At 32.4% G+C, this 24,571-nt stretch overlaps 6 protein-coding genes across 8 annotated transcripts; 3 read left to right on the top strand and 3 right to left on the bottom strand.

Annotated features, from left to right (window-relative positions):
* Window positions 1–54: 54 nt before the first annotated feature.
* On the bottom strand, window positions 55–1,951 carry LOC149495758 (small ribosomal subunit protein uS12-like). Its single transcript, XM_089723362.1, has 4 exons — window positions 1,793–1,951; window positions 854–1,009; window positions 634–760; window positions 55–358 (listed from the first exon to the last, which is right to left on the bottom strand). Exons 1-4 carry the CDS (start codon window positions 1,795–1,797, stop codon window positions 218–220), a joined length of 429 nt encoding a protein of 142 aa, XP_089579488.1. The 5' UTR covers window positions 1,798–1,951; the 3' UTR covers window positions 55–217.
* Window positions 1,952–9,261: 7,310 nt separating this feature from the next.
* Window positions 9,262–9,810, top strand: LOC149495759 (uncharacterized). The gene has a single exon (XM_089722418.1). The coding sequence runs from the start codon at window positions 9,426–9,428 to the stop codon at window positions 9,642–9,644; it is 219 nt and encodes a 72-aa protein (XP_089578544.1). The 5' UTR covers window positions 9,262–9,425; the 3' UTR covers window positions 9,645–9,810.
* A 58-nt stretch (window positions 9,811–9,868) lies between these two features.
* On the bottom strand, window positions 9,869–10,577 carry LOC149495760 (salt stress-induced hydrophobic peptide ESI3-like). The gene is made up of 2 exons (XM_089722417.1): window positions 10,353–10,577; window positions 9,869–10,105 (listed from the first exon to the last, which is right to left on the bottom strand). The coding sequence occupies exons 1-2, from the start codon at window positions 10,431–10,433 to the stop codon at window positions 10,022–10,024; spliced, it is 165 nt and encodes a 54-aa protein (XP_089578543.1). The 5' UTR covers window positions 10,434–10,577; the 3' UTR covers window positions 9,869–10,021.
* Window positions 10,578–11,302: 725 nt separating this feature from the next.
* LOC149495761 (complex 1 protein, LYR family protein) lies at window positions 11,303–13,746 on the bottom strand. 3 transcript variants are annotated; one of them, XM_089722955.1, is made up of 3 exons: window positions 13,613–13,746; window positions 12,804–13,071; window positions 11,303–11,840 (listed from the first exon to the last, which is right to left on the bottom strand). In XM_089722955.1, exons 2-3 carry the CDS (start codon window positions 13,020–13,022, stop codon window positions 11,727–11,729), a joined length of 333 nt encoding a protein of 110 aa, XP_089579081.1. In that variant the 5' UTR covers window positions 13,023–13,071; window positions 13,613–13,746; the 3' UTR covers window positions 11,303–11,726. The 3 variants fall into 3 exon arrangements, with proteins under 3 accessions (XP_089579081.1, XP_089579080.1, XP_089579082.1); XM_089722954.1 differs by having other exon boundaries at window positions 13,587–13,735; XM_089722956.1 differs by lacking the exon at window positions 13,613–13,746 and adding an exon at window positions 13,395–13,536.
* An 84-nt stretch (window positions 13,747–13,830) lies between these two features.
* LOC149495762 (golgi-to-ER traffic-like protein) lies at window positions 13,831–20,437 on the top strand. Its single transcript, XM_089722953.1, has 12 exons — window positions 13,831–13,988; window positions 14,534–14,613; window positions 14,709–14,787; window positions 15,542–15,623; window positions 15,842–16,004; window positions 16,966–17,056; window positions 18,025–18,108; window positions 18,219–18,265; window positions 18,422–18,550; window positions 19,603–19,687; window positions 19,890–19,970; window positions 20,213–20,437. Exons 1-12 carry the CDS (start codon window positions 13,941–13,943, stop codon window positions 20,219–20,221), a joined length of 978 nt encoding a protein of 325 aa, XP_089579079.1. The 5' UTR covers window positions 13,831–13,940; the 3' UTR covers window positions 20,222–20,437.
* Window positions 20,438–20,872: 435 nt separating this feature from the next.
* LOC149495763 (uncharacterized) lies at window positions 20,873–24,383 on the top strand. Its single transcript, XM_089723386.1, has 2 exons — window positions 20,873–23,051; window positions 23,545–24,383. Exons 1-2 carry the CDS (start codon window positions 21,069–21,071, stop codon window positions 24,256–24,258), a joined length of 2,697 nt encoding a protein of 898 aa, XP_089579512.1. The 5' UTR covers window positions 20,873–21,068; the 3' UTR covers window positions 24,259–24,383.
* The last annotated feature ends 188 nt before the right edge of the window (window positions 24,384–24,571 follow it).

Genomic DNA, 24,571 nt, shown 5'->3' on the forward strand with positions numbered 1-24,571 from the left:
AGTAAAACACGCAAGCAAGCATAACAAAGAAAAAACACAACACGAAAAACCATGTGATCCATAAACATTAGCATCTTACTATTAGAAAATTTTGAATTCTGAAGACAAATAGTTTTCAAGTTCTAACTTGTTCACAAAATCTCCTTTCCATAATGACTCAGTATAATCTAGGTGAAATTGAAAACAAAATGAATGAAGGAAATGCTTCCAAGCGAATCTAAGACCTAGGCTTTTCCTTTTTCTCTTTAAAGAGAGCCAGAAGGGAGACACCAGACACCTTCACCACCTTGAACCTAACTCCAGGAATATCTCCTACAGCATGTCCTTTACGTCCAAATCCAGCAATTAAAACTTCATCCTGCACCAATCAAGCACAAATGAGACCTATCATAAAAGAGAAATTCAATGACAATCTAGCAAGAATTGTGCATTCCAAGACCATCTCCAATCTAATAAAAACATTTGCCAAATAAATTCTTGAGACATTCACAATCAAAGAAAGATCAACAAGCTTCCTTTTAACTCGATCAAAATTTGGAAAGTGATGTTGTTAAGATATAAGGTGAGTAAAATTTGTGCAAATGGGATTGCATGTATACAACTCCACCCCTTACAAAATCATGCAACACTTACGTTTTCCTCAATGAAGTTTAAACAACCGTCATTGGGTACAAAGGCAGCAATTTTCTTTCCGTTCTTGATCAGCTGAACACGAGCACACTTTCTAATGGCAGAGTTTGGCTGTTTAGCTTCAATTCCACTGCATAAGGAAGTTTGTATATATTCTATATGAATCATTGATGAAGCAACAATAACTGAAAGAAAAATACATAAATGAGGAAATAAATCTTACATTTTCTCTAGAACAATGCCTTTGGCATGGGATGACCCAGCAAATGGCTTTTTCCATTCATTCCCAAGATGGGATTTCTTGTAAGCCTTATCAGCCCACCTCTGCCGTCTGCGGTGGGACCTCAGCTTACGACCAGCTCCCATTCCACGTGTTTTCCTGCATTTTTTGCATTCAAATTTGACAATTTTTATTTCCCACCCGCGAAGCTCACCAAAAAACATGCAACTAATGCAATTCCATATGAACAGTGAATTATGCAAGAAACTAAGGAACAAGCATATACAACTGAAATTCATGCGTAATTGGCAGTAAGACATACTACATATGATAATTAATAGTGAGTTTGAGCCGTGTTAATAACTCAACAATCAGTTAGTATGCTAGTTTGAAGCATTCAAATTTGTTGCGGAAAACGATAGCCAAACCGATCCTATTCATAGTACAAAGTACAAATAAGCACCCCAAACCCAGGCAATGATTTGAATATGCTAGAACACAGTTCAAATATAAAAAAAAACAAAAACTGATTTAATTAACTAATTAATTAAACTATTAATGAATCTCGAACAAGGAAGGATTATTAATTCATTAATTATTTGGTAATTAGCAGCAAAACAATCCATTTGAACGAATTAAAAACATGTATCAATCTAAAAACTGCATTAGTATTATAACAATGTTAACTATGAATACAAAAGAAACTAAAACATAAATACAATTTTCTTCTGTTGGAAATCTTTTCTGAGCAACCAAACAAAGTAGAATCAATAGATTACAAAAAAAATTACAAACAAGGAAAATTAAAAAACCAACGAAAGCAGCTAAAGAAAAATCAAATATAAAACAAAATCAAGACTGATTTGATTCCAATATAAAAAATAAAAAAAAACAAAAGAACAAGAAAGAAGCTTTAAAAATAGAATGTGGAAAAGATCTAACCCCATTTTGGCTTGAGGCAAGAAGGCTGAAGCAGAGAAAAAGAAAGCGAAAACCCGATGAGCAGAGGCAAACAGAGGCGCTCAAGAGAAAATGCTTAGCCCTAATCTCTGCTGCTATATATGTGTTGGCGTCTGTTTGTTATTACGGATCTGCCCCTGCGAGTTTTGCTGCACCTAGCTTCTGGTAGGAGATACTTCGGGTGAGCAAAACCGGTACCAACGAACCTACCCAACCGACCGGTTAGGTTCTGAGTTGGTTTTAAATGGAAATAACTCAATGGTTTTCAATTCGGAGTCGGTTTATATAGCAGCTAACCCATTTTTTCTCTCTGTCTAGCGTAATTGGTTTACCCACAGAAATTGAATGAAACCACTCTGAACCTGAAATGATCAGATATGAGTTCTATTCGGCAATAACTTTTCATGTAGGGTTTAGCGTTTTTTTTTTTTTTTTTTTTTTTTTAAACCAAAGTGAAGACACTAGGCCTGTTCAACAAAATTAACCGTTTTCTTAGCAGTTAATTGTTTTAGCAGCGTTTAGCTGTTAACTGTTTAAGCCCGTTTTCATGAAATACTAAAAGTCAAATGATACATGAGTTATCTTTTCACAACACGTTACCCTAACTTTAAAAAACTACCATAATCTCTACACCACCCCGATATAAATTTTTGATTCAATATGTTATCGAACAACTTTTTAAGTAACATTTAGCGTTTTGACAAATAAAATTACTTAAACAGTTATCACCGAACACAATCATTATTTCTATTCAGCAATAACTTCTCATATAGCGTTTAGTTTTTTTTTTTTTTTATCAAAGTCAAAACACTATTTCTATTATTTATAGTGATTGGTGACATAATATTCATATTAGTGTTTAGCTTTGAGTGAGCATATTATGAAATATTATCTCTTTAACAATTGACGAAACATTAGTAAAACAAATAACAATTACTAAGATAACTAAACCTTGTAGGACAACTAATTTTGCAAAATAGAACCATGGTTCGGTTACTCTACTGTTATGGTCAATTTTGGTTAGTTGTTTTCTCTCAACTATTCAGTTTCGTTTTGAATCAATTCCAAACCAGCCTCACATACTTGTAGAACTAAGTGTTATTTTATATATTTTGATATCAAGAATAATGTTATGAGAACCGAATCAATCATTGAAAATTAGTGAATATAGAGGTTTACTGAACAGGAAGATTCAACTAGATTCAATATAATTCAATCAAATTTTTACATATAATATTTAAAAATATATTTATGAAAAATACAATTGAAAATATAGATTAAAGAAAAAAATAATTTTAATATTACACAAAAAAGGCCTAGATTTGGCTTGTATAAAAAAGAATAAAAAAATTAGTAACTTATATTAAATAAAAAAATAAAAAATGATTAAATTTAACATTAAAAAAATAAATTAATTACCATAAAGTATAATATTATTTTTCATATTTAGCTTTGAAATTGGACTTTTACTTAACAAAATAGAACTTTAAATTTATAGATGAAGATGCTTAAAAGTTAAAAAATCAGTAGCTTGATTTTAAATGGTCTATATTTGAAGAAATCGGGATTTTGAATGAATCGATAATAATTATGGGTCCGGTTCACTTATTTTTAAGGCTTCAGTTTTTATTATCCAATACCAAACTATAGTCTGATCTCAATTAAATCAGTCAAATCTATCTGTCAGTCTAATTTTAAAACTATGATGAAAATTTTGTTTTTTTTTTTTCAGAAAATTATTGCCTCTAAAATATTTTTAGGAGTTTTTAAGGTTTGGTGTGTTAAAAAAAAAAATCAGTCAACGGAAATTGCTTTCATAGTTAAAAAGAAAATTAGGACATTTTAAAGAAACATTGCTTATTATTTTTTTAAAAGAAAAAAACAATTTTCAGGTATTAACAACTCCATTTTAACTCTTAAAAAATTTTTTAATCCATTAATCATTATTTATCGTCATTAATTAACACCGGTCATCGAAGTCCATGGCCATTTGATAACTTGCAAATCTAATTTTCTTTTATTGTTATATTTGTGTTGATTTGGTGTCATTTTGTGCTTAAAAGAGTGGTTTAACTTGATTTATTGTTTTTATGCTAGGAAAAGTTGGATTTGATATGAATGAAGCAAAAAGGAGCACAATTGAAATGTTTTGGAGCAAGGAAGGAGCTGTTGGAATTTTGGAACACAAATGCAAGCTGTTAGGCTCTTAGCCTTGGGCAAGACTAAGCAGGAAATCAGACCAGCGGACTGATTGTGACATTATTGGCTGGTCACGACTTCTTCAACTAATTCCAGCACGTTTTACAGCCACATGATATTAGACACAGTTTTTAGTGGATATTTTTATTGTATTAGTGGACCCCACCTTCTAGGGGCTATTTAAGTCGAAATTAGGTCTTTTTGTGGATCATCTTTTGCCTCCCTGGGGTTGTGACGAATTTGAGAGAATTTTTGAGAGATTTTTGCCGAACTTTCAATCCTTTAGGTGATGTTTTCTTCTATAGCCATGTGTGGCTAAACGTTCTGTTCAGTTAAGGTTAAACCAAGGTAGAAGTTTGATTTCGATTGTGAGATTATATTGAACTTAATTGAATTTCTTTATTCTATTGCATTTATATTCTTTCTGTGACTTATTGGGAAAATATATCCCCTAGCGAAATTTTATTGAATGATTTAACAGGGCCCGTTATTTTGTTTGGTAGAAATTTCCATAGCTATTCGGCGTAATCAAATCCGTAATTGTTTGGTTAGGTTGATGCAGTAGTAATTAATATAACGTAATTGGGTAGAATTTTTTAGGTTGTATTAAGAAAGAATATAATCAGATTTAAATGGATGCTCGTAGTTTCTATTAATCTGGGCAGGGTTCTATTAGATTTTAAAGCGATTAACAGTTAAATCCTTCGTCGTACTTAGGATTGCTAGTTAATTAGGGGTTGTTATTAGATCGTATTTTAGCAACCTATTCCTACGGTAGAATTGGTTGGGTTGACGTTCTTTTTGGCTATAACTTGTCTGTAATATGAATTAAGGAATTAATCTTGAATCAATGATCACTCGAATCAAATCTTCGAACCGCGGTATGCCTTGGCTGAATTTACTATCAATTGTTCAGGTTCAATTTTTAATTTTATTGCATTTATTTCTTTGATTTAATTTTAATTCGTTTAGTTCGATTATTAAATTCCCCCGTTTCAATATTTATTTTTAATTTTATTTTCAGTTCTGGTTTATTTTCGACCAAGCTAATCCCTAGGGTTCGACCCTTCTCACCATATTTACAAGTTTTATTTTGTAGGAGAACAAGTTAATTATTTTTGGCGGATTCGACGCCCGTCACCATTAGTGATCGACTACCCATCACAATTTTGTTATTTTTGTGTTTTTTATATTTAACAATAAATTTAAAATATAAAGTTTTTGTGATTCTAAATATTTTTATTGTCTTGTAAATTAAAAATTTTAGTAATTTGTACTAATTTTCAATATTTCAACCAACTTACAAAATGAATTGTTTGAAAAGATTTTCTGAATTCTTAAAAAGTATTGTCCAAAAGATAAATTATTTTCTCAAAATAAATAGAGTCTAAAAATTAAAATTTTAAATGTAAAAAATAAAAAATTTGAGATAAATCTTTTTTTTTTTTTTTTAACTACTAAAAGTATACATTATGCGATTTTCAATTTTAAATAACATTAGACGAGTTAAAGAGATTCTCTTTAGAGGGTCAAGAGGATTTAAACATGAGACTTCTTACTCTTCACATAAATGAGAAAACCAACCAGATCACATCTGATCGGCACATAGTAATCTCTATATAAATATTCTAGCCAATTTTCTTTTGTCACATCTCTTGTAGCCATTAAAATCGACAACCATTAAAAGATGAAATTGCAGTATATAAGCTAAGAATTTAACCAAATTCACTTTCTTTTCCATAAATTCCAAAAGAAACCCTCTCCTTTTATGTATTAATTAGAGTTATTCATGCAATAATTATTTGTTACTAATACTAAAAATTTCATTTGATTGCAAAGAACATTCAACATAAGATCTCTGTCAAGCAATAGTGAAGAAGTTTACATATACAAATCAGCATAATTAGGGTATTTCATTTTTTTAAGAATTTTATCTTGAATGAATCAAATTAATATATAGTAGAAGAAGAAAGTGAAGATGAAGAGGACAACGCTGTTGATGATGAAAGAGTCGGGTGGAATATTTGGTTATCTATTTTTCGATGGTGGAATATTTTTTATGCTCTACCATCCTCTTTGAATGAATTATATACGAAATGGGAAGGCTTATTAAAGTTTTAAGGGCTGCACATTGCATGAGTTCCCCTTTTTTTTTTTTTCTATCACTTGTTGGTCAATTTGAATGTGAAAGATAGCTCCATTTTCTCCGGTATTAGACAAGACAATGATTCTCTTATTGATATTATTAAATTTCGCAGCTTTGAACTTCTTAAGGTTAAGTTTCTTTTATTATTTTATTCTTTTGATGATTGATCATCTCACCTGATTTTCGTTTGTAAAAGTAGATGGCTTGGATCTTTTAAGCGGCTATATACATATCCGTACTGGATTGGCAACAACTTTCTATGAGTTAACATCGATAGAGCCTCTAGAGGAAAAAATCAGGCCTAACTGGTATTGGTGGAGTTTTTAGGAAAAATGTTATATGTTGGATATCTTAAACGAATAAACGTTCTTGGAAGTGGTGGAAATGTTTCAACAAACTTGATGTGATACTAAATATGGTAATATCTCATTATCATGTGAATCGAGATGGAATCATTTTGTTAATAGCTTCGCTAAGAGAGGTTTAGATACAACAACGTCCTTTTTTATTTGGATTTGATTTTACTGTTGAAGCTATATAATATTTTCTTCGATTTGATGTATAGTTTATTGGATTTTTTTACTTAGCATTTCCGAGTTGGGATGAGTATATTGGGAAGGTCTGATGACCTGGATTTAGATGTTTGATTATGTTAAATTTTTGTCGAATTTTAATAATAAAAGAAAATTTTAGCTGATAAAAAAAAAAAAAAAAAGAAGCAAATCATGGCCTTTGGTTCCTTTTGATTTTTTTCTTCCGTTTTTACTAAATCAGTGGAGGTAACTTGTGTTTAGCAATAATATATTCTTGCATATTTTATTTTTCGATTATTACCAAAAGTTATTGCATTCATAATTTTGACTGGCATATTGCTGGGCTGATGCCTCATGATATTACACGTCTTCTATATTGGTTGATTCATTCAAGAGAAATGCCAATTTATCAGACCAACAAATGACAAATAAAAGTTGGAGCCATTGAATTTGGAGGCTACAAATTTGCTTGCTCTTTGACAATTGACAAATAATAGTAAATGTGTTTTTTTAATGTACTCTTTTTATGTTTCTTTCTAAATATATATTCAACTAATTATTAATTATAGAATTTTCACGGCTTTTTTTGATATATAGGAGGTTCAATTGATCGGAATAATATTGTGGGCTATACAGTAAGGGGTAACTCTTTCCTTTGAACAACATTCACTAAATTGATGATAACTTTTGTGGTAGAGAGAACTTAAACTTGAGACCTCATATTCCCTACATCTTCTACAAGAGGTAGAAAGATCAACTAATAATTTTTCAAATATATCGATGAATAAAATATATTTATTTGTGTAATTTAATTCAGTTTTGGTGTATATTTTATATCTAATTTTTCTATAATGTTCACTTATGCAAATATGCATTATTATATAATACATAATTTAATTCCATGTGATACTATTCGTTCTCTTAAATTTCAACAGGCATCATAGTTCGATATGCTTGAAGCTTCTATTGTATTATTAAGTGATGATGCATTTAAATTTAAAGTGTTTTGGAGACAATTTCATTTGCGTTAGAATTTTTGTTCATAGTTTTTTTTTTTTTTTCCTTTAGCAAAATAAAAGATGAATTATCAAGATATGATAAAATTGAAAATTTTAAATATTAAAATTTAAAAATTATAAAATTGTTTAAATATTCAACACTTATTAATTATGTCTAGTATAAACTTTAGATTAAACACTTTAAATGAATTTTAGTTTAACTTGTAATTCACATATGCATATATGGTCAATTAACAGAAACTTACAAATAAAAAAAATATTAAAATTTAAGTTTTAAATATTAAACCACACCTTTAGTATATTTTATTTATATATTTTTGGATCAATTTACATGCACAGATGTCCATTAGATTCATCTGTTCATACCAAATGATAGATGATAATGGTTGTTGATAGCAATTTATTGATAAATAATGTTTTCTTTTTTTAAAAAAGCTTATAAATGATATTGTTTAGTAAAATTTTGGCAAGAATTATTTATTAAAATGTAAATTAATCATTAATGGTATATGATTTTTTAAAGTATGATATAAAATATATGTATAAATATTTTTTAATTTTAAGGTGAATATATATTTAATTACATAATGAACCGTATGTTTATGAAATTAAAAAAGCGCCAACTGTAACATATAGCATAATGACAAGACTAGCTTTTTCTTAAACCAACGTCTTATGAATTTCTTTATAGACTAGCCGTTGTGCAACGTTTGACCAAATCATCACATTCACAACTGTCTATGATCGGAATATTGTCCAACTACTAACCCCGAAATCACTTTTGTTTATTACTATTAATTATCGTTATTAATTATTAATTAATCTTCCATTTTGTACCGTTTGATGGCAATTGGAATACAACCGTCGAACTCAAACTCATCCCAAAATGATTAAAAATTCCAATTTGAATGAGCTAAATTTGTATATCAAAATATCAAATGAGTTACCACCAATATGTTGATTATATTATTTGAGATGGTAAGCGACTTCAATTTATTTGAGATGATAAGCGACTTCAATCTCTTGAGAATATAAATTTAATTCTCAAATGACACACTTTGTTAAGAGTGAAAAAACTTTTATGCTATACAATCAAAGAGGATTTAACCTATATAATACTCTCTTCGTCTAAAAAAATAATCCACTCTTATTTTTACACAAATTAAAAAATACAATTATTATAGTTAAAAAGATAATTTTATTTTTATAACTTTTTTATTATGTCTGTCTTAAATAACACACGAGCAATTATTATATTAAAATAATAAATAAGAATTAATGAAGGTTATTAAAAATAAAATAAAATTTCATAAAGGTACAACAGACAACTTTAAGATTAATTATAATGAAAAAAGAAAAATAGACTGTATTTTAAGGCAACAAAAAATAAAAGATAAACCATATTTTTTAGACAAACGGTACATTAAACCTCTGAAAGCAAAATTGAAAATTTTACAAATTTATAGAATTAAACTATAATAATAATACTTTCATTTGCAGTTGATAAAGGTTCTTGGGGGCCAGCAAAGAGCCTCTCTTTCTTCTGTTGAAGAAACCAAAGCAATCCAACCTTTATCCCTCAACACAGTCCCTCTGTATATAATTATATAACAACACATACATTCACAATTCACAACTCATCACATCAAAACCAAGAGAGGAGAGAGAGAGAGACAGAGGCAGAGGCAGAAAGAAAAAACAGAGGATTTTGGTTTGTGATGGCAAAGAAGGCATTATGGTCATTCAAGAAAGTAGGCATCAAGAAAGATCAATTGTGGCCTTGGAAAGTCTCAATCTCAAGTTTCAAATGGAAACCTATTGGCTTCCAGTTGAAAATTATTGACAACTTGGTTTTCAGGTTTCTTTATGTTGTTGAAGCTATTGTTCTTGTTTCTACTCTCTGCTTCTTCTACCTCTGCTGTGGCTGTCACTTTTAATCCTTTCTTTTTCATTTTTCTTGTAATTTCTTGATTGGTGTCATCCATTCATATTCTTTTTTGTCTATATTTGGATTCTTGATTTGTATTAGATCATGTGATTCTCTGATTTTGTAGACCAAATAAATGTAAGTTAAACAATTGTACTGATTTCATTTTTCTTTAATGATTCTGAGTTCCTAATAACAACTCATAAAGAGACAAATTCTTGCAAGAGAGGAAAGTTCGGAGAAAATGAAAAGTTGAAGCTTGTTAGAAATTAAGAAGCAAGGAAATCCTCCATTAATTACAAATCACACTGAACAGAAATTTATAAACACAAAACTTAGGTCCCTGATACATATGTATAAATAAAAAGAAAAACCTTAAACCTTAAACTATCCAACCAATACAAATATTGCATATACCATTCCTGGTATATATCCCAATATGGTCAGCAATAGATCTATCCAAAACTCCACCTGCATTGATTAATTTCCAATATTATCCAAATCAGCAAATGCTACAATAAAATTAAAAAATGATATAAATAAATTTAAATTATTGAATTTTATTTGCAAAATTTTATTGAGTTTATAAAATTGAATTCCAGAAATGAACATTTTCATCAGGTTAAATTGAAAATTTTATTGAAGTTCATTAATATCAAACAGGACATTAACAATGATTAAAGAGAAGGGTACAGCTTAAAGTTTGAGAAATAATTACCCCACAGCCATATCGCAGGAAGACACCAACAGGAGGTACAAGAATGGCCAATATCACCTCTAAGAAAGTCTCTGAACCCATTTTCTTCTTCTCTTTTCTTCTTCTTTCTTTTTTTTTCTTCTTCTTCCTCCTGTCGATGAAAATTTTGATTATTTTGGTGCGGCTAAATTTGGAAGAAAGCTGTTCTTTTTTATCCTCTTTAAATTTAGCCTTGTTATAGAGGAAGAGTGCAGGAGAGAAAGCTAACCAAGATAATTAGAATAGGTGGCAAAAACACAAAGAATTAGGGTGACACGTGTACGTGGAGCTTTCACACGTGTGATTTCTTTGCAATATTATAGTAACTGGATTTGGATATGATTCAAAAATCCACAAGAGGCAAGAGAGAGTTCCTGTTTATAATATTAGAGATTTTTATTTCTATTTACATTTTGATGGTATGGAAATTATTTTCTTTCTGGATGCCTGTTAAGTAATTGTAAGCTTTACTATCTTGTCAATTTTCATGAAATAGGCATTTATTTGTTTTTTGATGTAGAGGAAGACATTTATTAGAAGGGTGAAAAAGTTTTAATATTATTTTCTTTGTTTTTTCTAAAGAGAAGTTTGAGACTATTTTTTATCAAGTTGTTAATTTAAAATGAGTGCAATCTAATTTAAAAATAAATTTTAATGATTTATAATCAAAAGTAGTAATATTTTTCTCAATATTACTCTAATAATAAGATTAAATAGATTTTTTAGAAAAAAAAAAAATCAATCATTCGTGATATGATTATTATTCTTGCTTTCTATAAGACTATCAGAAATAAGGACTTCTTGTTCTGAGTCTCCTTAATAATGAGTTATATAATATTAGTACCATGCAGCATTGCGGATTTTTTCCCACCTCAAGAATGGAACTTCCTGTTTTTGAAATGATTTCATATAACATCCCCACTGTGACAACATTATGCAAAATATAAGGGAAATTCACCATTGCTGATAAATTAAACTGCTTGCATTCAGAACTACAGCTCCATAATGATCAAGGTTAGAACTTTATTTTCTGCGAGATCTCTGGTTCAAATCCTGCTTAGGATTGCGAAGAGAGCTATAGAAAGATGCAGTCCTATTGGTCATCTGACTTGTTCTATCTTTCAGAAAAAGAAAAGAAAACATCTCCATTGGCGATTGCGAGCACTAGTTAAGAGAGACTCATTTAACATGCCTTTCAAAAAGATGAAGTTTCTGAACTAATTTTGGCGATAATAAACAACCAATCAATCCAGTTCTTGGTTACGCATAATCGCTCCAGATTCTGTAGTTGTTGGAGTACATTTGGATAGAACAAACCTTGAAATGAATAGGATGAAGAGCAAAACCCCTTGCACGTCAATCCCGATAAACCTCGGGAAGTTGAAGACCTACACTTGAAGCAGATTTTCCCAGTATTCTTTTCATTTCATCTGATCTATCCACAGCAATGTTGTAAGAGAACAAAAGCTCCTGCAAAATAATTAAGGACCATTTTGAAATTGAAGTTTAGAATAAAATGATTTCCAGGACTAGGAGTGGATTACTATTTAGTCTCTATATTATAGCGTACTGCTCTATTCAAGACCTTTCTAGTCATTCAACAATCCAATCATTTTGCTAATTTTTGTAGTAAATTTCAATAAATGACAATCCTTGAGTTAATTGTAAATTTTCTTTTTTCTAACATCAAATAAAACCAAACCCTAAAGTATAATTTATTCTCTCTTCTTCACTCCACCATAAAACAATATAAATTCTACCATAAATCTAAATGCTTAACAATTATAGTACAAGTACAACTCACTACTTTTTTGTAATCCAAATGCAAAGAAAGTGTAGAGAGTAAAAAAAAAAAATCATAAATTAAAAAGAAAATTTCTTACCTACAAATGCTAAAAAGTAGCAATACTTGATCCAAAACACAATAAGAAAAGAAAAGAAATATTTGACTCAAAGAAGAGAGGCATTAATCTGTCCATGAGATGACTTCAGAACAAACTAAAAGGATGAGAAAAATATAGAGAAAAAGGAGCAGGGATCAGGGAGGAGGAGGGAGAAGACACCGACCAAAGGCTAATTTTGGATCACTTATTTTATCAATTCCAAAATCGCTAATGATCAATGTCCTATCTGGAATGCAAATTGCCAGGGGATGCAGAGATTTGTGGTACCCTACCATAAACTAAAGATGGAGCAAATTTCTAGAAGATGTCCATCAAAAAGAAAACCACATCACATCTAAAACTGGTTGCCAATTATTAGCATTTCTAAGTTTCTTAATTATTTCAAGGAAACGAAACTTGTAACAACAAGAACATAATTAAATCGCATTATTTCTCCCACATAAAAGAAAATAACTAAGCTAACAACAATTTTCAATTCCAGTTAAAACACATACAACATTTTACCACAATGGAATGCGGAGAACATTACCTTGTGATGGTGCACACTATTAAGTAGAAAAGTATAATCTCGAGCAAGCTTGATTTTCTGCTGAATGGAGGAATTATCAGATAAATTGCTGTTCTTCCTGAATTCTTGAATTAAGAATTCCCCAAAATGCTTCTTGTAGTCTTCTTTGCCAATGTGCTTCTTAACAGCTTTGATAAGCTGTCGATACACCTTCACAGCATGCAAAGCTTCAGAACTCATTTCCAACACCTCCGACAAGTTCTCGCAGTCTCTTTCCTTGTTCACTCTTCTGCATAAAAATTCAAGGTCCTCTTGGCATTTTTGTTCTATTTATCAAAAACAAAACATTTCTACCTAATACCAAACAAGAAATTGAAACAGAAAACCTCTCTAACCAAAATCCTTATGTTGCAAACAAGACAGGCCTTTTAACAATTGAATATCAAGGGATAATAATAGTTATTGACTAAGCTAGATAAGCTTCCAAAAATTAGGGTTCACAACTAAATATTACTAATGGGTTTTGAATCAAAAATCAGTTCCTAATCTCTGTTTATTAACAACAAAAATGGTAACCAAGACAAGATCACTCCAATTTGATTTCGATTATACCTTCAATTTCAGTTTTTAGTTACAAATTTTCTTTCAGAAAAGCAGCAAAGGCTCGGACTTCAATGTCAAATATTCAAAGAACATACAGAATATTAAATCCCAGAATTTGAAAATCGATATCAATTCAAAGTACATATAAATTCATTCAAAGAAACAGAATATCAATAGTCATAGAGACCCGAAAAACCAAACCTTGTAGTGCTTTGTTTGGTTGCTACCTGTCGAGTTACAAAGAAAGCGACCTGGTCATAAGAGGAAGGAGCTTTTCTTCTATTGATTCGGCGAGAGAATCGGCTCGTCTACTGAGCTCACTCGCCTGACCTGGTCGCCTTCTTCCATTTTTATCTCTTTTGGTAGTGGGCTAGCCCTTTAATCTTATAGGCCATGCAAAAGCCCAATATGTCAAAGAAACGTTACCGTTTTGCTGTCCCTGTTTTTACTTCATTAGTGATTTGATTATCCTTATTCAATTTCGAGCTGAATCAGATCTCTTTATTGTTCTTGGAGAAGAAGAAGAAGAAGAAGAAGAAGAGAAGTACAGACGATATGTCGCGGGAAAGGCCAAGGAGAGTCAATTTACCTCCTGTTCAACAGGTACTTGAATTGCGATATTGCCTTTTCCTGCGTTTGGTTGCTGAGATATCGTCTTTTTCCTTTACTCACTTGTTCTAATTTTTCTCGACATAGGACATTCCTTTGGATTCTGGAACCTACTGGAATTCCATTATTAACAATTTCTCTGTGTCGAAACAGAGCCTAATATATGTATATACACACACACACACACACACACACACACACGCACACACAAATCTGATGGGGTAATTTAAATGTCAAAGCGTCATTATGTTTTATTTTTTCAATTGATTGATGGGATTGGGGTATTGTTTATGAATTTATGTTGGTTGAACTTCTGATTTTGGTTGCTCTGTTGTTTTCGTTTTCTTTTAATTAAAAGTTCATTAGCCCTCATTTCCTAGTCTGGAGCGATTATTTTTATTATAAAATGTGCTTGGTGTTTATCATTTGAGCATGGAGGAGTCTAGCTTATGAGATTAATGATAAAATAATCAATTTGAATTTTTTGACCTGATGCGGAGACCCTTTTTTTAATATAAATTTTTCTCTGTTGATTGCAGAATATTGAGAAGTTGGAGAATATGATAAATGAGGGTAATTGCTACGGAGCACAACAGATGTACAAGTCAATCAGTGCACGGTATAACCGTGTAAAAGTATCAGTTTTAGTTCTTCTTTGATTAGACATTGATTCGAATGTGTGGATAATTATAAAAGTGGTTTTTGCTTTTGTAGATACTCATCTGCTCAAAGATATTCTGAAGCTTTGGATTTACTTTATTCAGGTGCATGCCTCCAGCTTAAAAAGGGCCAGGTTATTCTCTTTCAAGTTTATTCCTATTTCAGTTTATGTTTGCACTACTTTGTATGCTAATATCAATTGGCTGATTCCAGTGGAGATTCGAATTTTGATCTATTTGATAATAGGACTAGATCATTGATAATTTGCCTATTTGTGGTGCCGATTGAAATATGAAAATATCAATTTAAACTTAGATAACTGTCAGACACTTGATTAACTTTGGTTTGGTGATGAAGATGGAATTAATAATGAAGTTGGACGGTTACCTATCTAAAACAGTAAGAAATGAAACAAAAATATTGGTGGTTGACAAATGTATTGTAATAGATGAGCACATAAATAAGGTATCTGCTTGCCAGAATTATATTATCTGTTCAGAAATTTAAGGTTTTGTGGTAATATGTTTATAAATACATGGCTGTCCAAATAACTACCTGCCTGTAAGTTCTTGAACAACTGTTCATATTTTGGATGCGGTGAACCCAACGAGATGGGATTTTGTAGGTAACTTTGAATTTTGCTGGTCTGAAGACTGAAGAGCAATCTTCTACTATTGAAAGACAAGCTAAGGCCTTATGACAACAATCCTTGCATTTTGCTGTGCACTTACTTATTTGTTATTTGCTTAAGCCAAATACTTGATTAGCACACATTATAAGAAAAGAATAAGTGCTGATAGTTATACATGAATTCATATGTTGGGATTCTTTATTTTTTTGTCTTGTTCCTAGATCAAATTTTTATGTTTGGAAATGGAATAATTCAGGTTACTTGTGGGTCAGAGCTTGCTGTGTTATTTGTGGAGACACTTGTTAAAGGAAAAGTTCCTTATGATGATGATACCTGTGGTCAGTGCACTTCCTGTGAACTCTCCCTTGGTTAATTTTTTATGCTATGAAATGATTGCTAATGCTTTTTACCTCTCCCAAGATCTATTCTGATGAAATTAATATATTCAAGGTGTTCTAAATTAACTCAGCAAAAACATGCAATTTCATTTCTCTGGTTGTTATCTTGCATATTGGCCACTGCCTCTTTGGGATATGTGACAAAATATATATCTTAGATCGTGTCAGGGCAATCTACAAGATGTTCCCTCAGATTCCTCTGCCACAACACTTGGGCGACTTGGGGGATGACGATGCTGATGTGCAACAACTCACTGAAGCCATTGGAGCAGCAAAAACACGTGTGGAGTGCTGCTCCTCTTTCTTAAGAGCCGCAATTAGGTAAGATATGATGCCCTTTTTTTTTAATGTAGTTATAGATGTGCATATGTGATATATGATAATGTGGCCTTTTCCTCGTCCTTTTCTGACATTTAGTCAAGTGATTGAGTCCCATGTTGGGTTGTACAAGGTTACTGGGATGATTTTTGCTTTCATGTACCTATCCAATATCTTTAGCATTTGTTATTGATATTCTAACGTGGGAACAAAATCAGGACTAATTATTTGGGGACTCTATCTCTAAAGCCAGTCTATGTTTGTGCCAGACTGATGAAGATCGATTGTTCTTGTTAAGATGTATGCTTGTGAGGGAATTTCAGAATGCTGAGGAACTATCTGGTTTCATTTTTTGTTTTTGTTGCCCTATGCTAAAAGTTTGTATTTAGGAAAACAGGTTGATGTAACGAGTTTGTGGTTTCCTCTTTTTGTGGCACCTTTTTTCTATTCTAGAACACGGTATGACAAAAATGAATATATTTTAATAATAGAAGTTTCTTTGACATGAGAGGAAAAAAATGAAAAAAACAGCCATGCCAAATGGGTTTCTCTCCATTTTATATTCTTCTGATTGACATTTATATTATGCACGACTTAAGGATTTGGTCTAGATGCTCTAACTGGAATAAAGTGAGAACTCGGTGGATAAAGAAATGGCAAGACTAAGTTGGGGGAAAGTAAAATTTAAAATGGGACCAAGTAGATGGGAGAAAGAGGTCCGATGAGGACGGCTGTTTGAGAGGGACTTAGGAATGGACTAAGGGATGGAGGAAGAAATATGCATCCGTGTCTACTCATGAAAGAATGTGTCTGTGTGGATGCAACTCTGCTGCTCTCTATCTAACTCTCTCTCTCTCTCTCTCTCTCTCTCTCTCTCAGACATACACATGCACGTGCGCACCCAGACTGCATTGTGGTACTGCATTGAAATGTCCTGTTAATTTTTAGTTATTTTTTTGTTTAGGTGGTCTGCAGAGTTTGGAGCTCCTAAGAATGGATCTCCAGAACTACATGCTATGGTAGCTGAATATATGTTCTCTGAATCTCCTGAGTTGGTAGGTTTGACTTCAAGATTTAAGCCTCTTGGTTGTTGCTGCTTCTTATTGTATTGGCAATTTATTGCGATGCAATTCATGATAAAAGATATGCAACATTTGTTTGTTCTTGATGGCTTAAATGCATTGATCAAAATGTGGGAGTAAATGCAAATGTAACCAAACACCATACGTTCTTCTAACAATGCACTGCACATGTCCATATTATTGTTCTTTGCTCGTCTATTTTAATAAATTGAGTTGGTGTTTTCCTTACAGAATCTAGTGCATGGCCAGTTTAGGTCTAATTACCAAATTATATCAGTGTCCGAGTGGAACTTTCCTTCAAAATATGCCCTGATTGGGAACGGCAAGACCTGATGAATATTGGCCATATATGAATAAATTTTCCTCGTTGAGAAATAGCATGAGGAATATTTTCGTACCAAAAGATTTTCAGACGTTCTGCATTCCTGACAAACTAGCTTAAAGTTCCGCATTAAGGGATATTATCTCTCTGCTTGTAGATACTACATACTCAAATATTTGACTGATGTGACTTAAAGTGTCTGATATTCTGTTCGGTGAGGAATCATTTGCTTAGCTTATAGTTAAGCCAATTGGAAAGGTTGGTTGTATGTTTGATTCATTCACTTGACTTATTTAGACCAGATGTTTCTTATAGTTCCGTAGAATCACTTTCACAGTAGATCTGACATTCTGTTATGGACGAGACTTTTTTTATGCTAACATGCTTGAAAAAAGTGACTTTATTAGAATTATCAAGTTTGTTGGAAATCTTTGAAATGATTCTAATATGATGTTCATTACAACATGCTGTTTGAGCTGGCATCTAGAGCTCCATAGTGTGCTTGAGTAATCCTGTTTCTGTGAAATGCTCTGCAATATTGCTAGCACAGTAGCATTTTATTAGAGGTCAATATCATCCCTTGTATAGTTTCATGACTCCTTGTAATGCCACTTTGCAGGACATGGCTAGAATATCATATCATTTTGTTCGAGGCAATGACCCAAAGAAGTTCGCATCTACTTTAGTCAATTTTATGGGCAAGGTTAGTCTTTTGAATTCAAGAATAAGGGTTATCAGGGCATAAATTTAACTAAAATCTTATTTACACCTGGAGAAACAGCCAGTTATATATCATGCTTCTCATCTATGCAGTGTTATCCTGGTGAAGATGATCTGGCTGTTGCACGGGCAATTCTAATGTAAGCATGCTTGATAATTGGACATTTGCATATCGATTACTGTTCTTCTTGCTGCTCTGTTTTTGTGCAACAAAAATGGTTACAGGACCCTGCATTTCCCCTCAGGATTTGTTTTTTTCCTTTCTTCTTACAAGGTGAATTCGCCTCCTGTCCTAGGTATTTAGCTATGGGTAATCTGAGAGATGCTAACTTTTTGATGGAAGAGATAAAGAAACAAGTGGAAGATACAAAGATTGAACTTCCCAAATCAGATTTGATGCGATTTATAAATTATCTTTTGCCAACGTAAGTGGTTCTGCATTTTTTGTTCTTAAAGAGAAATGTTGTGCAGCTTCTGTATTGTTAAAACTGCCTCCATTCTTTGGGTTTTGGAGGTGGCTTGGTTTTCTTAAGTATTTAGCATTGCTGTTGAAACTGCTGTCAAGAAAAGTACCATTTTAAATTATGTTTACTAAATGCAATTAAAATTTGTTTTTAAGGTAGATTTAACACATTTTGGCCCTAAAAACTTTGAAGCAGCTAAAAGAAATGCTCTATGCAAGGTCCAAAATGATAGTTTGTTGAAATAAATCCTTCATTAAAACACCAAGTGTTAATGGAACCTGCTATTAGTTTGGCCACTGAATGGGCAAAGGGGAAAGAAACAACCTCTTTGGTGTTGTTGACCTAATAGACTGAATGGTGAAAAATGAATATCCAGCAGGTATTAATAAAATTGACAATTGAGCAATAACAATTAACAAACCATCCTTTTTTATTTTTAGGAAAAGCATGAAAGTAACAGTAAGGCCAATGAGTGAAGTTGATTTAATATTTTGTACGGGATCATGGTTGAACTGACATGTTTAGTACTATACTATCAGAAATCTAACCATTCAACACTTTTATACATATGTTACCACAATGAATAAAGGAAAAATTTTATTATACAGATATGAAATAAATTTATATTGTCCTCTGGAATGCAATGACATCAATGCCAATATATGAAGCTTCAGATTTTTGTCTTTCATCTGCCTCTGTTCTTTCTGTTTATTTGATACTCTGTACCATGCAGATTAAAAACGGTCTTGAATCACTTTTGGGACATCCTTATATAATGCTTCAGACATGATATTTTCTCTCAGATTGTTAGATAGTTGTTATTCTTATGGCAATAAGTGCAATAATAGCTACTCTAGTTTTCATTATTTTTCAGTTAATCTTTAAAAAAGTATCGGTGCTTAAACTTATATTTTGACATGTCTAGTTTGAAGATCATTGATATAGCCTCATGTTGACATGTTCGGTTTGAATATTGTTGATATCAAATGGTCACACAAGTTCTTATTGTACAGGTTGCAGAGAGATTCTTTGCCTCTGTTCAATATGTTGAGAGTGAGTTACAAAGCAAGTATAGACAGGGAACCTATATTTAATGAGGTGTGTTCTTTTTTGGTCGCTATTAGAATACCTGCTATTGGTTGTGCTTGCCAAAAAATGGATATGTATGTTATCTACATCTATTGTTAGTGTCTCTCTATTGCAATATTGTGTGGCTGCAAAACAGTATCAGCAGTTATTATTTTCTTTGGCTTTCGAGTTGGCTTAAATGGAAATATGAATTCCTTTGATTACTACTCAGTTGCTAGAAGAAACTGCGGAGAAGCTCTATGGAGTACAACGTAGAAATCCCCTGCAGGGGATGTTTGGAGATATTTTCAAGGTAATATTATAATGTAGAAAAACATTGTCATGCAATAATCTGTGTATTGTTAAGTTCGGTATTTGATAGGCAGTTAATCGATGCCAGGGAAATCCAGGACAAAAAGGAGTCCATTAAATGCATTTTATAGTACTAGAAGAATATAAATGTTTACTCAACGTTTGTTATTTAACGTATGTTTGAAATATACAGCTTCTGAGAAATGGAAATCTTACTTGGAATATTAATGTTTGATTTTGCAGATGATGTGATGAGAGCAATATGAAGACGTGTTTCAATTTCTTGTTACGGTTCTTTAAAAATGGAATATTGATGTTTAGTTCGAGTCCTGCCTGATAATTGTAATATCAATTTTGTTCTGTCAAACAGCACAAGATTTTTTTCTATTGTGATTGGAAAAAAAGTTGTAATCTTTTACCGATTTGCTGTTTGTGAACTTGAATTGAAAGAAAATTTTTTGTTGATCCTTTTTTTGTTTTTTTGTCGTTCCTTCCCAAATGGACTTTAAATTCTAAAATTTCACATTTTAAACATTAAAATTTAAACCTTAAATACTGACAAAAATTTGAACTCAAATGTTAAAATCGAACTCTTAACTTCCAAAGCTTTAATTTAAGACTCTAAAACTTACACCTGATTTACTTGATTTACCAGCTATAAACCAAATTAAAAATATTTTAAAATTCACCAATCAGGTGTGGTTGGTGTGGCTGGTTGGTCACGTCTTCTTAAAATGTCTCATGACATGATATCCAAATGGAAAGGGTATCCTAGTCTATAATATTTTCTAAATATAATTTTAAAAAAATATATTTTAAAATTCTAAAGAGACTAAATTTAAATAAATTAAAAAAAATAATCTATTTTATTTTGTTTTTTGGTTTCTCCACTTTTTTTTTTTTTACTCTTTCCTCTGCGATTCGAATTTCTAGCTATTTTTCAACTCAATCTCCCCGGCTTCAACAATCTCTCATTCTGATTACAATTTTCCTAAATCAAAACAACTCTATTGTGGCTCCAGCTCCATGCAACTGTAAGCTGTATGTATTGTAGCTGAAAGTCTCCCCTAATTTCATATCCAAAGGTATAACCATAACCATGGCAGAACCACCTAACGGGCGACTTGTAGAAAAATTAACTAAAATATTAAATTCAGGTAAACTCCCTCAATCAGAACAACAACTTCTACAAACCCTAACAAAAATCTTAAATTCAGACAAGTTCCCACTCCAAACACTCAATTCCTACATTTCCAATCTCTCTTCAAACCCCAATCTTCTTATCTCCCTCCTCTCTTCCAAAGCCCTGTCCCATCGACCTACTACTCTCCTCTCCTTCTTTAAATGGGCGCAGTCTCACCTACCTCCCTCTATTTCTCACTCTCCTCTCCCTCTCCTTTCCCTTCTTTCTCCTCTCCTCTCCCATCACAAATTCTCCGATGCCAAATCCCTTCTCACCTCCTTCATCGCTTCCGACAAGTACAACATTCTCCACCGGCACATCCTCCACCCACCGGCTGCTTTAGAGAACTGTCATACCATGAAGTTCCTCGATATCTCAATTGAAGCCTATGTTGCCTCTGGTAGAACCCACCATGCTGCACAAATTTTTAATCAGATGAAGAGGTTGCGTCTCATGCCTAACTTGCTTACTCGTAATAATCTTCTTAATGCATTGGTTAGGGATCCTTCTAAGCGTTCTGTTTATTTGTCTAAGGCTATTTTCGGTGATGTAATTAAGCTTGGTGTTAAGGTTAATACCGATACTTTTAATATTCTTATTTATGGGTTCTGCATGGAGAACAAGTTAGGGGAGGCAATTGCTCTTGTAGGTAAAATGGAGGAGTTTGGCTGTTTGCCTGATAACATTAGTTACAATACAATTTTGAATTTCTTGTGTAAGAAAGGGAAGTTGAATGACGCTAGGGATTTATTGTTAGATATGAAAAATAAGGGGTTGAGGCCAAATAGGAATACTTTTAATATTTTGTTTTGTGGGTATTGTAAATTGGGATGGTTGAAGGAAGCAGCTCATGTCATTGAATTAATGTCGCAGAATAATGTGTTGCCAGATGTTTGGACTTATAATATGTTGATTGCTGGATTATGCAAAGAAGGTAGGATTGATGAGGCATTTAGGTTAAGAGACGAGATGGACAATTGGAAGGTTTTCCCTGATGTTGTTACTTATAACACACTGATTAATGGATGCTTTGAGTGTGGTAGTAGTTCAAAGGCATTTGGATTGATTCAAGAGATGGAGGAGAAGGGAGTGAAGCCAGATTCAATTACACACAACATATTGGTTAAGTGGTACATAAAGCATGGAAAGATGGATGATGCCTTAAAAGCTATTAGGAAGATGGGAGAAAGTGGATTTTCACCTGATAGTGTTACATATAATACAATTTTGGATATTTTGTGCAAGAAAGGGAAGTTGAATGATGCCAAAGATTTATTTTTGCATATGAAGAATAATGTGTTGCCGGATATTTGGACTTATAATTCATTGATTGGTGGATTATGCATAGAAGGTAAGATTGACGAGGCATTTAGGTTAAGAGATGAGATGGACAATTTGAAGGTATTCCCTGATGTTGTTACTTATAACACACTGATTAATGGGTGCTTAGAGTGTGGTAGCAGTTCAAAGGCATTTGGATTGATTCAAGAGATGGAGGAGAAGGGAGTGAAGCCAGATTCAGTTACACAAAACACACTGGTTAAGTGGTACGTAAAGGTCGGAAAGATGGATGATGCCTTAAAAGCTATTAGGAAGATGGGAGAAAGTGGATTCTCACCTAATACTGTTATATATAATAAAATTTTGGATGCTTTGTGTAAGAAAGGAAAGTTGAATGATGCCAAGGATTTATTTTTGTATATGAAAAAAAATGTATTGCCAGATATTTGGACTTATAATTCATTGATTGGTGGATTATGCATAGAAGGTAAGATTGACGAGGCATTTAGGTTAAGAGATGAGATGGACAATTTGAAGGTTTTCCCTGATGTTGTTACTTATAACACACTGATTAATGGGTGTGTAGAGTGTGGTAGCAGTTCAAAGGCATTTGGATTTGCATCAAGAGATGAAGGAGAAGGGAGTGAAGCCAGATTCAGTTACACAAAACACACTGGTTAAGTGGTACGTAAAGGTCGGAAAGATGGATGATGCCTTAAAAGCTATTAGGAAGATGGGAGAAAGTGGATTCTCACCTAATACTGTTACATATAATAAAATTTTGGATGCTTTGTGTAAGAAAGGAAAGTTGAATGATGCCAAGGATTTATTTTTGTATATGAAAAAAAATGTATTGCCAGATATTTGGACTTATAATTCATTGATTGGTGGATTATGCATAGAAGGTAAGATTGACGAGGCATTTAGGTTAAGAGATGAGATGGACAATTTGAAGGTATTCCCTGATGTTGTTACTTATAACACACTGATTAATGGGTGCTTTGAGTGTGGTAGAAGTTCAAAGGCATTTGGATTGATTCAAGAGATGGAGGGGAAGGGAGTGAAGCCAGATTCAATTACTCACAACATATTGGTTAAGTGGTACATAAAGCATGAAAAAATGGATGATGCTGGAAACACCATTAGGAAGATGGGAGAAAGTGGATTTTCACCTAATAGTGTTACTTATAATACTTTGATAAATGGATACTGTAAAGCAGGGAAGCTCGGTGAAGCGTTGAGGATGATGGATGAACTGGGGAGGAAAGGTTTGAAGATGGATGGCACAAATGTTAATACCATTCTTCATGCTCTTTGCAAAGAAGGCAGATTTGAGAAAGCATTTGATCTTCTTGAAGGAATGAAAGAAAAGAAGCTAGGGCCTGATTGCCATACATATAATGCAATCCTGGGTGCTCTTGCTGATGCATGTAGGTTTGAGGAGGCTGAGAAGTTTGTGAAAAAAATTGTTGAAATGGAACAGTTGCAGGACCATGCCTTAACATTGGATGTAGGGGAAAATGTGAGCAGTCGGAGTCGTCAGGAATCTGATCCAAATTCAATTGCTCTTTCAGAACAGATTAATGAGCTGTGTGCTCACGGGAAATATAAGGATGCAATGCAAATTTTTCAAGAATCGTCACAGAATGGCAGCACCTTAAATAAATCTGCCTATATTAATTTGATGGAGGGACTTATAAAAAGGAGAAAAAGTATATCAAAAACTCTTATTTGGTTCTTCACAGTGCCCAGCTGGAGCAGACGGATGGTATTTTTTTGTGTTTTTCCCTGTGTTCTGTGTCTAACCCTGCTAAAAATGTCTTGAATTGTTTTGTCATATTTTTCTGTATCTAAGTTCCCACTTGGGAAATTAAACTGCATTATATTAGGTAATTGAATGGTTTAGCGTCTACATTTCTATAAATATTATTAAGGGCAAATTTTGCATTATAGGATTGTTAAGATTAAATATGCCATTATAAATAATCTAAATTTCCAGGAGCACTGGGAAAAAAATTGTTTTCTTTTTTCAAAGCAAAAATACATTTTTTTAGAGAGTATGACAGTAAGCATGCAAATTTGTTTTTGTTCTAATGCATAATTCATGTCTGAAATTGACAACACCTAAACAAACTTCT

Source organism: Jatropha curcas, chromosome 6 (genome assembly GCF_041381405.1).
Source record: "Jatropha curcas cultivar XTBG-Jc1 chromosome 6, XTBG_Jcur_1.0, whole genome shotgun sequence".
In the NCBI taxonomy this organism is placed as follows: domain Eukaryota; kingdom Viridiplantae; phylum Streptophyta; class Magnoliopsida; order Malpighiales; family Euphorbiaceae; genus Jatropha; species Jatropha curcas.